This window comes from Pipistrellus kuhlii, unplaced genomic scaffold (assembly GCF_014108245.1).
Source record: "Pipistrellus kuhlii isolate mPipKuh1 unplaced genomic scaffold, mPipKuh1.p scaffold_m20_p_7, whole genome shotgun sequence".
NCBI classification, from domain to species: domain Eukaryota; kingdom Metazoa; phylum Chordata; class Mammalia; order Chiroptera; family Vespertilionidae; genus Pipistrellus; species Pipistrellus kuhlii.
Genome location: NW_023425573.1, coordinates 38,621,178 through 38,635,704, shown reverse-complemented (window position 1 = coordinate 38,635,704; position 14,527 = coordinate 38,621,178). Strand labels below are relative to the sequence as shown.

The window sequence follows — 14,527 nt, the reverse complement described above, 5'->3', positions numbered from 1 at the left end:
CTCCACAGTCTGCTCTGGGCTTAGCTGCGCAGATGGCAATGGAAGTATTTTAAGCTGAGGCCGTCCTGACGTAGCGGGTCAGGGCCTGGGCTCACCGAGGGGAGGCTCCATTTTGAGGGTCTGAATTGTGCAGTGACTAGAAGAGGGGAGGGGCTGCCAGAATCAGTAACCCTGGATATCTGCCCTCCTGGGCCTGCTTCACAGACTGTTCTGAAGATTACATGAGGTAACAGGTAGAGAACTCCACATGGAGCCTGGCACTCACTGAATGTCCAATAAATGGTGACTATTATTAGCATCATGGCCAAAAAACTATGGTAACGCCGAGGTTCTGGCAAATGACAGGTCAAGTGCAGTCCTTTCCCTCTCTTGCTCTTTACCTAGAAGCATTCTCTGGGAAAAGGAATCTTGAGAAAGCATTGGGTGACCTTGAAACATTCGTAAGCGTTCTTTGATGCCTTCATGAATGAATCTTAATAAATATAGGAGACTCATTTCCTCTCTGTCATAGAAAAGGAGCCACATAAATGCCTTTGATAGTCTTTATCTAGTATAACATTTTAAATTTGTTTACCTTGAACATGATGGAAATTAACCAGATGGAGGTCAACTGGAGGACAAGCACTGAGCAGGGAGGAGGTTGCTGCTGAAGGAAAGATGGTGGTCTGAAACCAGGTCCTGGCCGTGGAGCGGAGGGAAAATGGGGAATTCTTCCGAGGAGTTTTATTAGGGTCAAACCATGCCAGGACATACCTCCTGTTTCACGCTCTCCAGTCTCCTTAACCTCCTGTAAGAAGGAGAGTGAGGGAAGGAGAGATAAAACAAAATAAAAACAAACAAAACAAAGTGAGGAGAGTAATGCTGTGTCTCTATCCCCATTGTGTATCCCTAAATGAACACTCATAATTACCAAAAACATCGTCGTTATCGTCCAAAAGATTTAACTTGACCCGAATTCTTGAACAACTGTCAGAGCATAATTTGATTCTTGCATGAGTGTCACCACTTGTTGTGTACTCCGACCTGAGCCAGACAGCAGACAAACACTCAGCACTCCAGGCCTGGAGAGAATGGCATGTGGGGCCAACCATCCAAGTTCCTAGTAACAACCCACGTGCCTTGGGACCCTGGCCCCCAATCCCTGAACCTCAGTTCTGCTGCGGCCCCACTTCTTCCCCCACCTGCCCCCCTCCTTTCGTGTTTCTTTTCATCCTGCAGGGGATGGAAGCCCAAGCTGGTCTCAGGTACAAGGTCCTAGACCGGGTTGTCACCCACCCAGACACCACTGCTCACCCTCCTGGCCCACCAGTCCCCGCTCCCCGCTTGCAGCCACGCCGGTGCCCCCTCTGCCCCCCACGCCGCCCTCCCTCGCCCTTCAGGAGGAAGTGTCGCCTGCATCCCGCCTTAGGGACCACTGTGGGCGTGCCCATCCCAAGCCACCCCAGCCCTCCTCTCCGTCCCCGTTTTAAAGGGGAAACAGGAAAGGTGAGCGCGAACCCGCCAGCAAGTTTAGACAAGCTGCAGAGGAAGACTCCCGGGTTTCTAAGGAAACGGAACGGCAGCAGCCATTTTAGTGGCATTTGCTGGATGAAAAATATATAGACCCTGACCGCCTTCCCCCCCTCCCCGCACACACGCTCGTGGGGTTCTCTCTTTCCCGTTTCAGGGGCCCGGAGGGGAGGGGTGTGGCCCAGGTGTCCCTGCGCTGCAGCGGGCCCACCTGTCGCAGGTGCTCCGCCCCGGGGTCCCCGCGAGCGCCCCCCCGCGGCGCCGGGACGCGGGGCTCCCCACCCCCGGGCGCCGCAGTGCGGTGCGGAGGGCGGGCGCCGGCCCTCCAGTCCCCGCGGCCCGCCCCTCGGCCCCCTCCCTCCTCCCCCCTCTCCCTCCTCCCCTCCCGCCGCTCCAGGCCGGAGCCGCCACCCGCCGGAGGGAGGCGGGCCGGGCCGGGCGCGGAGGGAGAGCCAGCGCGGAGCCCGCAGCCGGGGACCGGCCGCTGCCCAACATGGTCGCTGCGCACGCTGCCCATGCCTCGTCCTCCGCCGAGTGGATCGCCTGCCTGGATAAGAGGTGACGGAAGGGCCCCGCCCGCCAGGCTCTGCGGTGCTGCCCGGCCCGAGCTCCCCACGGGGGCAGCTGCCCGCCCGGAGCCGCAGCCCGCACCTGGCCCAGCGCCGCTGCGGGAGGGGGGCCGGGCGGGGGAGGGGCCAGGGGCCGCGTCCGGGATGCTCGGGCACACAGACCCCTGCCTGGGGCACACAGACCCCTGCCTGGGGCACAGACCCCTGCCTGGGGCGCACAGACCCCTGCCTGGGGCGCACAGACCCCTGCCTGGGGCACTCAGACCCCTGCCTGGGGCACGCAGACCCCTGCCTGGGGCGCAGACCCCTGCCTGGGGCACACAGACCTCTGCCTGGGGCGCAGACCCCTGCCTGGGGCACACAGATCCCTGCCTGGGGCGCAGACCCGTGCCTGGGGCGCAGACCCCTGCCTGGGGCGCACAGACCCCTGCCTGGGGCGCACAGACCCCTGCCTGGGGCGCAGACCCCTGCCTGGGGCACACAGACCCCTGCCTGGGGCGCACAGACCCCTGCCTGGGGTGCAGACCCCTGCCTGGGGCACACAGACCCCTGCCTGGGGCGCACAGACCCCTGCCTGGGGCGCACAGACCCCTGCCTGGGGCGCACAGACCCCTGCCTGGGGCGCGCAGACCCCTGCCTGGGGCGCAGACCCCTGCCTGGGGCGCAGACCCCTGCCTGGGGCGCAGACCCCGCAGGAGATTTTCACGTGAGGTGGAGAAAATGCAGTGCAGGGCGGAGGGGGCGGGGGAGGGCGCCGGCAGCTCTGGTCCATCCGCCCCCCCACCCCCACCCCATCCCTCCCTCCTCCTGTTCTCGCCCCCTCCCCTCTGACTCCAGGCTCCGCTCTCCTGTGGGAGGGTATTTCCTCTGGGCATCACCAGACAGGCCAATAGATTCCTATCTTCTTCCAGCTGCTCAGACCGCTGGGAGGAAAGGTCATCTAAGTTTTAAGCAGGGGAGGGGGAGAGGCAGGTGCAGAGGAACATGCGTTTTTGTTCCGGGAAGCAAAGTGTGAGCTGCTCAGTGGAGCTGTCCGGTGCCTTCGAGCCTGTGCCTCCCTCTGCTCAAGGTCTGTCTGTGCCGGGAAGGTCACGCCAGGCGGGGACTGCTTTCATCTCAGTGCTTGCTCCTGGTGGGGGAAAAGACCCTTACTCTAAACAAATTAAAACAATAAAGCACCTCAGCTCCCGGCGCCTTCTAGCTCTGTGGAAGGAGTTGTTGTGGGTCACAGCGGACTGCGGTTGTTTCCAGGCTCCGAGAGCGTAATTTCCCGATTGTTCACATTGTGGGGTTAGCAGTGACCATGAAACGTGTATGAGCGATGGTAGTTTATGACCCTGATTGCGAGGTGATGCCTCCGAACTTTTAAAACCCGAGCAAGAAAGCGTGCGGCGGGAGCGGCCTCTGCATTCCCGAGTTTGCTGCAGCAGGGCAGTGATTCACGTTTTGCAGCTATCTGCATGGTATCTCTATTTGCATTTGCGTGGAATATGTTTTTGCTCTGCCATGTTGTGATTTTTCTTTTTTACAATGAGCAGATTCGTAACCAGCTCAAACATGAAAATCTGAAGTGTGACATACTCTGCATACTTCACGGTTATAGGCCTTGGTTGAAAAAAAATTAATTTGAGAACAGCTCACTGTGGCTCATTTGAATAAATTAATATGTCTGAAAATAATTTTTGCTTTCAGTTACCACACAGCAGCAAGATTTTCTTTTTGGCAGGCAGTGCCCTATTTATGTCTAAAATGATATGTACTAATATTAGAAGAGTTACATACAATAAATAGTAAGAGAATCGAAGTGGTAGTTAAATTATACAGAATTGTGTAGAGGAACTAAAAGCATGTTTGAAGGAAGAGCCTGCCAATATGATAAGTAATCTAAATTTAATAGTTTAAGAAAGATGAATTATAAAAGAAGAGAAAATCAAGCCTCTTGCACTTAACCTATAAATAATAATACTTCCTCATGAGTGAATTTTCAACATAATGGATTATATATTATATTTCTCTTTGAAGGAACGCATGGCAGGCCAGTGTTTGGAACAGTCAGTAATTCAGTGGAAACCCTTTAGTCAATAAGTACTTATGGCAGAATCATAGAGCAATACTAACACAAGTGGCGTATTTGACTCTATCTTTTCATAATGTGTATCTGCCTAAGTGATCTTACTTGGAGTGGATTTTTAGAACATAGTGCCACAATCTAATACCGCCATCCGTAATGGGGAAGAAGTCTACCAGAGGGACCTGGCCTCGCCTTCGTGGACGGTGGGAGAGTGGACAGATCAGTGTTTTAAGGCTTTTAGGCTCAGAGCTATCACCAGCACTGATCTTGGACATGCCACTTTTATTTACTGAAGTGTCTAAGAAATGAGGATAGGACTATCTATCTTACTAAGGATTAGTGGACCAAATGGGGAAAAAATGGTGAAAGTTCTTTGAAAACTGTTAGGTACCATTGAGTTTTCTGCAGCGTTGATGGTGGGATTCCTTTGAAGAAGGGTTTAGAACTGGCAATCTCATTGTCAGAGCGCCTTATTTTGAAGTTGCATTTTTATCTAGATTGTCTATGTGTTTTTTAGGGGAGAAGGAAGATTGAGGGTGCTGATGGATGTGGGCTGGAAAAGCCCCTGAAATACTTCTTCGTGGCACACTGCCCTCAATATTTCTGACACCCTAGTCCAGGCACCGCATTGGGCATTGGGGATGCAGGAAAAGAATAAAGGAAGTTACTCATTCAGTTGTGTATAGGGGCATGGGTCGGGGTGGGACAGCTACATAAACAACTATCCACAATTCAATGAAAGTGCTTTAACAGAGATGTATGAAGTGCTTTGGGAATGTAGAAGAGAGTATTGGCAGCTCTGCTAAGGATACTTCCCACAGGTGCTGCCTGGACCTTGTAGGTTGAGGGGAATTTTATCAGGCAGAGAATGTGGGGAGGGCATGCCAGGCAGAGTGGGGAATGTGAACAAAGCCACTCAGAAGTGGCCTATAAATACACTAATTTCTTTCCAACCACAAATTCCTCTTGTGACCTAGTCTAGACCTAGGGTGTAGGAAAACATGCTCTATTTCTCTCAAACTTTTGATTATGTATATTTTCAGGCATACACACACATAAAAGAGGGAGAGTACATTGAATCCCTCTGTACTACTCGGGATATGATGCTAGGACCTTTTCCATAGCTGGGAAATGCAGTGTAGATATATGCACCATGCAAGCAGCTACTGTTGGTGATGGCCAGAAAAAGAGGGCCCTGGGGTTGGAAATAAAAAGGGGAATCACAATAGAAAGGCTGCTGGAGTAGAGAAGTATGCGATGAAAGGTGAAACTAATAAAACAAGGAAAATAAAGCCTTAGAAATGTTTGTTAGGCATGCCTACAAAGTTATTATAGACAGGAAAATAATCTATAAACTCACACATCAGAGAAGGGAGTGAAGAAAGAACACCCAAAGCTGCTTATAGGTCAGGCGTCGAAGTTCTTGGACTACAATGCTGCTGAGGAGATGAGAGTATATAAATATTAATCTTAAAATGAGAAAGGTGTTGAAAATTTGGATAAAATGACATTGGAAAAAGTCTCATCAGAAACATGTTAAAGCAAAAAATATCTCATATTTTTCTGAGCAGGGATAGTAACTAGAGACGAATAGCATAGTATCCACTATTTGGGATTTAAAATATGTAAAATGTATTTTTTTTGTTTAACCTGTGCTGACTAATTTTAGTGAAAATATTTTTTATCGTAAGATTTTAGATTTGTCACCAGTGAATTTAAGAAGCATCAGGAAGTCAACATTCTCAAGGTTGATACGGGAGTATAATGAAGGGACCACACATATTCACATATGTGTGGTGAATCATGGCCAGTATCATCTTCTCATGGCTGTAAAGCAGGAGTTGGCAGACTACATGCTGTGGATCAGATCAGATGGCAACTCCTGAGCTAAGAATGCTTTTTACATTTTTGAATGGTTGGAAATAAAGCCAGACTCAGATTTCATGATCCCTGAAATTTATATGAAATTCAAATTCCAACACAGCCACACTCATTTGGTTATATATTGCCTACAGCTGCTTTCATGCTACAGCGGTAGGGTTGGGTAGTGGCAATCAATGGAGACTCGTCCACAGAATTTAAAGTGCTTACTTATATAGGTCTTTGAAGAAAAATTTTGTTAGTCCCTGTTATGGGTGAAAGAATCTTCCTAAGTGATTGAAAGAGAAACCACTGGAGATGAAAGAAATGGTCTTTGTCTGGGGAGTTCACCATAGTTGGCTCCTTGTTCTTCAGGTAGAGGATAGATTGGAGGGAGGTCCTCATGTGATTAGCTTATGTGAAGACCCGTATTGATCACAGGCCTAAGCAGAAAAAGAAGTTAACATGGCACGGAACCTAAAAAAGGTTGACATTTTCCAAAACATCTAAGGAATTTAAAAATTTATTCCTATTTCACTTTAAAATGCCTCTAACCTATGTTGTTGCATCTGACTTAATCCCCAAATAGATTAGCTATTTTGATGTGATTGAATGAAAGTCAAAGAAATCAAGGGACAAATGTGTTAAAAAAACAAAACACACAAAATCACAAAATGCTTAGTCGCAGGCATGGTGAGAGAGGATGACTCGGATATCAAAGGAGCATCAGACACGATCCCACCCTTGAGGAATGGAGAAGATCAAAGAAGCACGCAGAGCAGAAGGAAGGCTGGTGTCTCCCCAGGGAGGTCCTGAGGGATGGCATTACCCTGGTGGAGTCTCAGAGTTCAGGGCTGGTCTTGCAGTCTCAGAATCCTGATTTGTCAGCGCGTCACGAATTAATTCATTATTCAGATAAAGAACACAGGCACTGAACTCTCAGAGACTGTAAAAACAGAAACGACAGTTCATGAATTTGAAAATAACATCAGAGAAGTGAACGCACATTATTTGGCTAATGTATTTCTCCTCTAGGCAAGATGTATGAGAAGCCCAATTATTATGAGAAGTCAGTGGTGTGCATTTACAATGAGAGGCAAAGCTGCCGGACCAGGACACTTACAACTTCTGGCCAGCTCATTCTGTTCCTAGAGCGACAGAGCCCAGGAATTGAATGATAATCAGAAGATAGTTCTGGGAATCCATCAGGATGACTTGGCTGCCACCTCTTCCAATTAGATCGCCATGGCATGTACTCACATAGCACACCTCCCCCAAACATTGTAATAACATGTCAGACTCCACTGCAATCCTGGCTTACTTTTCTTTTTGCATCATTTGATGTTAGTCTCTGTATTTTATTCATCATTTTATTTCCAGCTCCAGTGCAGAGCCCTGACTGTAGAAGGTGCTTATGGGATCAGGGTGAGAGGGCCGAGTGCATCCTTCCCCTCAGGGATGGAGGCATCAGTGACTCTGTAGGCAGGTCTTTTCACTGGTCCCCTTGGGAAAGGCTTGGGCAGCACCATCAGCATCTGCCTCTGCTGCTCCATCTGTGTTTCCTTGGCGGACATGAATACTTAAAAAAAAAAAAATGACATTGCACAGCTCTAGTCTAATGTATTATTAAAAACTAGAGGCCTGGTTAACAAAATTTGTGCATGGGGGGGCGCGGCAGGGGGGCTGTCCCCTCAGCCCAGCCTGCACCCTCTCCAATCCAGGAGCCCTCGGGGAATGCTCGACTGTCAGTTTAGGCCCGATCCTGGTTTAGGGGTGATCAGGCTGCCCCCCTGCCAACCTGATCACCCTGAACTGCTTCTGCCTTCCAGTCTTGTTGCCCCTCACTGCCCCCCTCTGCCAGCCTGGTTGCCCCTCACTGCCCCTCCTGCTGGCCTGGTCGCCCCTCACAGCCCCCTCTGCCAGCCTGGTTGCCCCTCACTGCCCCTCCTGCTGGCCTGGTCGCCCCTCACAGCCCCCTCTGTCAGCCTGGTTGCCCCTCACTGCCCCTCCTGCTGGCCTGGTTGCCCCTTGCAGGCTGCTGTTCAGTTGTTTGGAGGTCCCTCACTAACCCCCTGCCAGCCTTGTCACCTCACTCAGCCTGCTGTTCAGTTGTTACTGTGAGGGCTTCCTGACCAATTTGCATATTACCCTTTTATTAGTATAGATACTTTTAGCCCTAGCTGGTTTGGTGCAGTAGATAGAGTGTGAGTCTGTGGACTGAAGGGTCTGGGTTTGATTCTGGTCAAGGGCATGTACCTTGGTTGCAGGCTCCCAGCTCTGGTTGGGAACTTGCTGGAGGCAACCAATCAATGTGTCTCTCTCACATCGGTGTTTGTCTCTGCCTCTCCCTCTCCTTTCCACTCTCTCTAAAAATCAATGGGGAAAAAATATCTTCAAGTGAGGATTAAAAAACAAAACAAACCAACTTTTATTACAGAAAATTTCAAAATATACAAAAATAAGAGAAAACAGTATGATAATTCTGTCGTACTTTTCCCTTTCCCCTCCAATAATCATCAACTCAGCCAATCTTGTTTTATTTATATCCCAATTCACCCTACTACCCTCAGGATGATTTTGATGCTAATCACAGCCATAGTATTATTTCATTTATTTATTTATTTATTTATTTATTTATTTTAAAATATATTTTATTGATTTTTTACAGAGAGGAAGGGAGAGAGATAGCTAGAAACGTCGATGAGAGAGAAACATCGACCAGCTGCCTCTTGCACACCCCCCACCGGGGATGTACCCGCAACCAATGAACATGCCCTTGACCGGAATTGAACCCGGGACCTTTCAGTCCGCAGACCGACGCTCTACCGCTGAGCCAAACCAGTTTCGGCTTATTTCATTTATTTTTAAATATTTCCAAATGCAGTATATCTCTAAAAGATAAGGACTCTTTATAAAGAAAGCAATATCATTTTCACGCATTAAAAATTTGACATTAGTTTCCTAATATAATCAAATATCCAGTCAATGTTCAAATTTCTTCATTTATCTCATAACTTTTCCTTTTTTAAAATTTTAAATGATTTCAGAGAGAGTGTGTAAGAGAGAGATGTGAGAGAGGGACAGCAATCAGCTGCCCCCTGCATGTGTCCACTGGATCGAACCTACAACCTGCGTTATGTGCCCAGACCAGGAATTGAACCAGAAACCTTCCAGTGTATGGGACGACGCTCCAACCAACTAAGCCACAACAGCCAGAGATCATAAATTTTTCTTTTCTATAGTTTGTTTGTATCAGGATTCAAATAAGTTAAGTTTTTAAAATCTCTAAGTTCTCCTTCATCTCTCTCCTTTTCTTCTTGTAATAAATTTGTTAAAGAAACAGGTATTTTTTTACAGTCTGAATTTTAATTTTACCCTATGGTGTCTCTTAATATGTTCCTTTGTCGCCCATATTTTCTGTACATTGATACTTGGATTTAGAGCTTGATCAGATTTAGATATGATTTCTGGGGCAACAGTACTTCATTGAAGTGTTGTATACTTCCATCATGAGGCACATAACATCAAGCGATCTCTTTTTATGATTTTAAAAATTTATCTGCAACTTTTTGGGGAACATCTCATTGTAGCCACAAATACATGGGAGCACGAAGCATATATTTGAGGAGCAATTAGAAGACAATGCAAACTAATAAGTAATCAAGGTTAAAACCTGTGGTGCTGACTCTACCTGCCCTGAGATTTTGGGAAAGGAGTGTTTCAGTCAGAGCTGGACTCCCTCAAACTGGAGGTTCATGAAGATAGTGCCTCTGGAGCTCAGGGCCTGAGAGAGGCTGCCTCAGCCCTGCAGAACACAGCCTCCGATCCTGAAGGACTCATCAGAGGAAGGGTAGTACACAGCAAAGCAGATTCCGCCTCCTTAGTCTAGTTGGGTTTTCTCCAATGGACCTTTGTCCCCTCTAAGGAGGTGGCTGGGACTGGCAGATCCCTTTCAGTTCCAATTTCCTATGAATTTGTAAGATTTCATAGCTGCTTATTCTCCTGGACCACCTTCCCAACTTCAGGGCAGCTAGTTTTTCCTTAGTCACATTTAAATCCATCTTCATGCATCCTGGACAGTGGCAGTGAAGAATGAGCTTTTTCTTCAGTAATTCACAGTTGAGGGAGAAGGAGAGCAGAGTCTGCCTAAGAAGTACTGAGAGATGGAACCAAGTTCTTTCAACCTCATGGAAGATACTGTGCAATGTGATGGACACTATCTCAGCAGTGAATTCAGCAGTGGGTTTCATAGGGCTCTCAATATATCTTGATAGCTCAATGCCAAAGGGGCATTAAAGGAGTAAGGGGGCCAGTGTAATGGACAACTTTCTGATGGTCTGATTTAATCCTAAAATATATTTTAGGAGTCAGTGGATTAGTTCTCTTTCAAGAAATCCTCCATAAGTATTGTTTTCCACATCTGAGCTATTGGAAAGTATTAAAATTGGGCAACAAGGACTTTGAAGTAATATTTCTCAATAGATACCAAGAGTGTTGCTCTTTCTGTGTTGTTGGTTAAAATGACCTGGCAAACAAAATATAATAGATCAGGAGACACTGAAGCATGCAATAGACTGACGTATTTCAGAGGGAAGGGGTGGCGGGAGGAATGGATGAACAAAAGAATTTATATGTATTTATACATAACCCATGGAAAGACAATAATGTGGTGAAGGCCTGGGATGGGGCCAGGAGTAGGGTGGAGAGGGCCAATGGGAGGGAAAAGGGGGACTTTTTTTGTAATACTTTCAACAATCAGATAAGTAAATAAAAATAGATCAAAGACCTGAATGTAAGAGCTAAAACTGTAAAATTCTTAGAAAGAAATACATTTTAGTGACCTTGAATTAGTCAAAGATTTCTTAGATGTCTAAATCTCAAGCCACCAAAAATACATTAAGTAAATAAATTTGTCTTTATCAAAATTCAAAATGTTTCTGTTTCAGAAAAGGATACTATCAAGAAGTAAAAAGATAACCTACAGAATATTTTCAAATTATATAGCTGATATGAGTTTAGTATCAAGAATGTATAAAGAACCATTACAACTCAACAATTAAAAGCCAAGAGAGAAACAATTAAAAATTATTCTAAGTATTTGAACATTTCTCCAAAAACACACAAATGGCCAAAGAGCACAGGAAAAGATGCCCGACATCGTTAGTCATTAGGAAAATGCAAATAAAAACTACCGTGAGATACACTTCACATCCTCTAGGTTGGCTATTGTAAAAAAATACCAAGTGTTTTAAAACAGAAAATAACAATGTTGGGATTATGTAGAAAAATTGGAACCCTCACACACTGCTGGAAGAAATATAAAATGCTACATACAGTCTCATATAGAAAACAGTTTGGCAGTTTCTCAAAAAGTTAAACATAGAGTAACTAAATGACCCAGCAATTCCATTCCTTGATATACATTTAAAAGAAATGAAAACATACAGTCACATAAAAATTTGTATATGAACGCCATTAAAAGGAATGGAACGGACCCAGAGAAAGAAAAGCAGCGATCAGACTCTCAAATCTGAGAGGGAAAGTAGGGGAGAGTAGGGGTAAGGGGAAGAGATCAACCAAAGGATTTGTGTGCATGCATATGGGCCTAGCCAGTGGCCATGGAGAGCAGGGGAGTGGGGGCATATGTGGGGAGGGGTTTGGGATGAGAATGGGGGGATGTGATACCATAATCAATAAAATAAAAAAAAAAGGAATGAAGTACTGATACATGCTACAATATGGATGAGCCTTGAAGACATTATGCTAAGTGAAAGAAGTCTGACACAGAAGGTCACATGTTGTATGATTTTACTTATGTGAAATGTCCAAAACAGGCAAATTTAATTAGCAAGTATGTTAATAGTTTCCAGAAATCGGGGAAAGTATAAAATGGTGAGGGACTACTAATGGGCATGGCATTTCTTTAAGGAGTGATGAGAATGTTCTGAAATTAGTAATAGTGATAGTTGCACAACTTGGTGGATATATAAAGAAACACTGAATTTTGTGCTTTAAAATGATAAATTGTATGGTGTGTGAAACATATCTCAATAAAAAACAAGCAGAAAAAAAAGTCATTTGACTTTGGATTCAGCTGAACTGGGGGAAAATTACACTCTCACTTGATAGCCAAGGAAAGATATATGTCTTAGTGGTGGATTAGCCCTTCTTTGTGAGGAGGTGGGGGGCAAGAGTTTATCTTCAAGGAGTAATGATGGGGCCACTCTGACGAATGACGGCCAGGAGTCCACAGGTTATGTCACAGAATGGGGCCCTATGATTGTTACCAAGGAAACCAAGCAACTTGTGTTGCTTGCACTGAAACATTAAAATGCCTATCTTTGTGTAACATAATTTTTCTGAAAATCTTTTCATGGAATAAAATTGTAAGATATAAGCATATGATAATAAAATTGTAAGATGTAAGCATATGATAAAAACAATAGGGTGATTTGTGCTATAGGAGTATACAATTTGGTTAAAAGATCAAGAACCTCTCTTTTATTTAAATAAATGGGGAAATAATTTTTAAAGGCCCTAGAAACACTTGTTAGAGATGTTGAAAACAAAGACCTTTGATGGGAAGCAGACATTACTTGGAACTTAATAATTTGATTCTTTATATTGTATGTGAAATTGCAATTCTGCTTAAATGTCTTATCTAGTATTCAGGCTTGGACAATTTTATCCTTCTAATCATTGATGGGCTACTTGTTGGACATGTTGCAGAAAAAGTCAAGTTCTTGAATTGTACACATTTTCTTTATCAACTCTTTAAACAAACTTTTGGGATATAAGAAAGCCCTATTTTCAGTGTCCCTTGCCACTTCATCCGTATCCTGTTTCCCTCTCCCTGTCTCATGTTCTTTTTCTCCTTCCTCAGCCCAAATGTGCTGTGGGAAAAGGGTATGATCTTAATCCTCTATTTTCCACCAGTTCCTTCTTTCAGAGATTTTACACTCTGTTTTGCATGCGCCAGATGTGCTTGCTGGGGATAGGTTAGTGAAAAGACTTGTCAGGAACCTTGGCCTCATGAATTTAAATACTAGTTGTGAAGACATACGTTATTTCAGTTAGTCGTTCCAAAAACTATTTACCAGTATTGAGTAACCGGTGGGTGTTGGATATTGTTCCAGGTGGCAAGGAATAAAGGGGCGAACAAGGAAAAGTTAGGTGGTAATAAATAATACGAGGCCGAGGTAAGAGGATATAGAGTGATGGAGTAGTGGGACAGACAGGTCTGTGCTACAGTGTCCGGGAGTGGTTTTAGAGAAGGTGGGCAGGCCTTTCTGGAAGTAACATTTGATCAAAGACCTTGAATTAACTGAGAGGCCACCCACTATGAACTTAAATCAGTGTCATCCATGCTTTACTAAGTGGTTTTTTAGAGAACAAGGGTTGGGTAGTGCCTGCTATGAGGACACAGGCTGAATAAATATGGCACCACCGTTTTTTCTTTGGTAACAAGGCCTCATTGGGAGCCAGTGCCCACAATATATTATTGCTTTTGTGGTGGTAGCAGACAAAGGTAATTTCAGAGAACAGTTGAAAGGGATAAATTTTGAAATTTTGGATTTTAAATTTCAAATTATATCTTTTTTTTTTAATTAAATATATTTTATTGATTTTACACAGAGAGGAATTGAGAGGGACAGAGAGTTAGAAACGTCGATGAGAGAGAAACATCGACCAGCTGCCTCTTGCACACCCCCCACTGGGGATGTGCCCGCAACCAAGGTACATGCCCTTGACCGGAATCGAACCCGGGACCTTTCAGTCCGCAGGCCGACGCTCTATCCACTGAGCCAAACCGGTCCTGGCTCAAATTATATCTTTGAAAAATATTTAGAATACTGTTTAGTTTTTCATTACTGTAATTTTTGAAGAAAAAGAAAGCTATTCCTAGAGAGTGGCATGCGGATTTGGAAGAGTACTATTATTTAATGAGGTTCTGAGATATTGAGCCTGTGCTTTTGACTGTGGATGCTGATGGTGGTGTCACCATCCCATCCTACTGGTGGACTTAAGGTTTTATATTTAACCACTGTAGTTTTACCAATGACAAATTTGTCTGGCACCCCTGTAGGGTCAGTATTCCCTAAGACCGACCTCGCAGACAAATGCAGCAGAGCAAGAAAATGGTCCGAGATACCTAGAAACTCCAACCATGTTTCATTTTGAGGACTTGTTCATTATCTTAAACAATTTTCTATCATTATTTTACCATCTGTCTTTTGATGATGTTTTTATAGTGAATTCTTATCATATTCTCCTCAACAACTAATTAAGTGTTATGCCAATATGTTTGTAAATTTTTATGTTAAAAATTGAAGATAGTTTGAGAATCATAAGTTTCCGTGGTAATGCAGGTAGGTACCCTGCATGCAGCAGACTCGTTTTAAATATTCCCTGGTGGTACTTAACGATCTGATTTGTAGAATTGGGACCGTTCTAGTCAGTAACCAGGTTTTACTTTTTATTTACTGAAAAGCATTTACATATGTAGACCAGGGGACCC

At 45.1% G+C, this 14,527-nt stretch overlaps 1 protein-coding gene across 2 annotated transcripts in view; it reads left to right on the top strand.

Moving 5' to 3' along the window:
• Positions 1 to 1,910: 1,910 nt before the first annotated feature.
• The window catches only part of RAPGEF4 (Rap guanine nucleotide exchange factor 4), a 249,197-nt gene continuing 236,580 nt past the window's right edge, over positions 1,911 to 14,527 (top strand). For both annotated transcript variants that reach the window (XM_036421380.2, XM_036421379.2), the window contains exon 1: positions 1,911 to 2,067. In XM_036421380.2, coding sequence (XP_036277273.1) covers positions 2,003 to 2,067 — 65 coding nt within the window. In that variant the 5' untranslated portion in view covers positions 1,911 to 2,002. The remainder of the gene's footprint in view (positions 2,068 to 14,527) is intronic.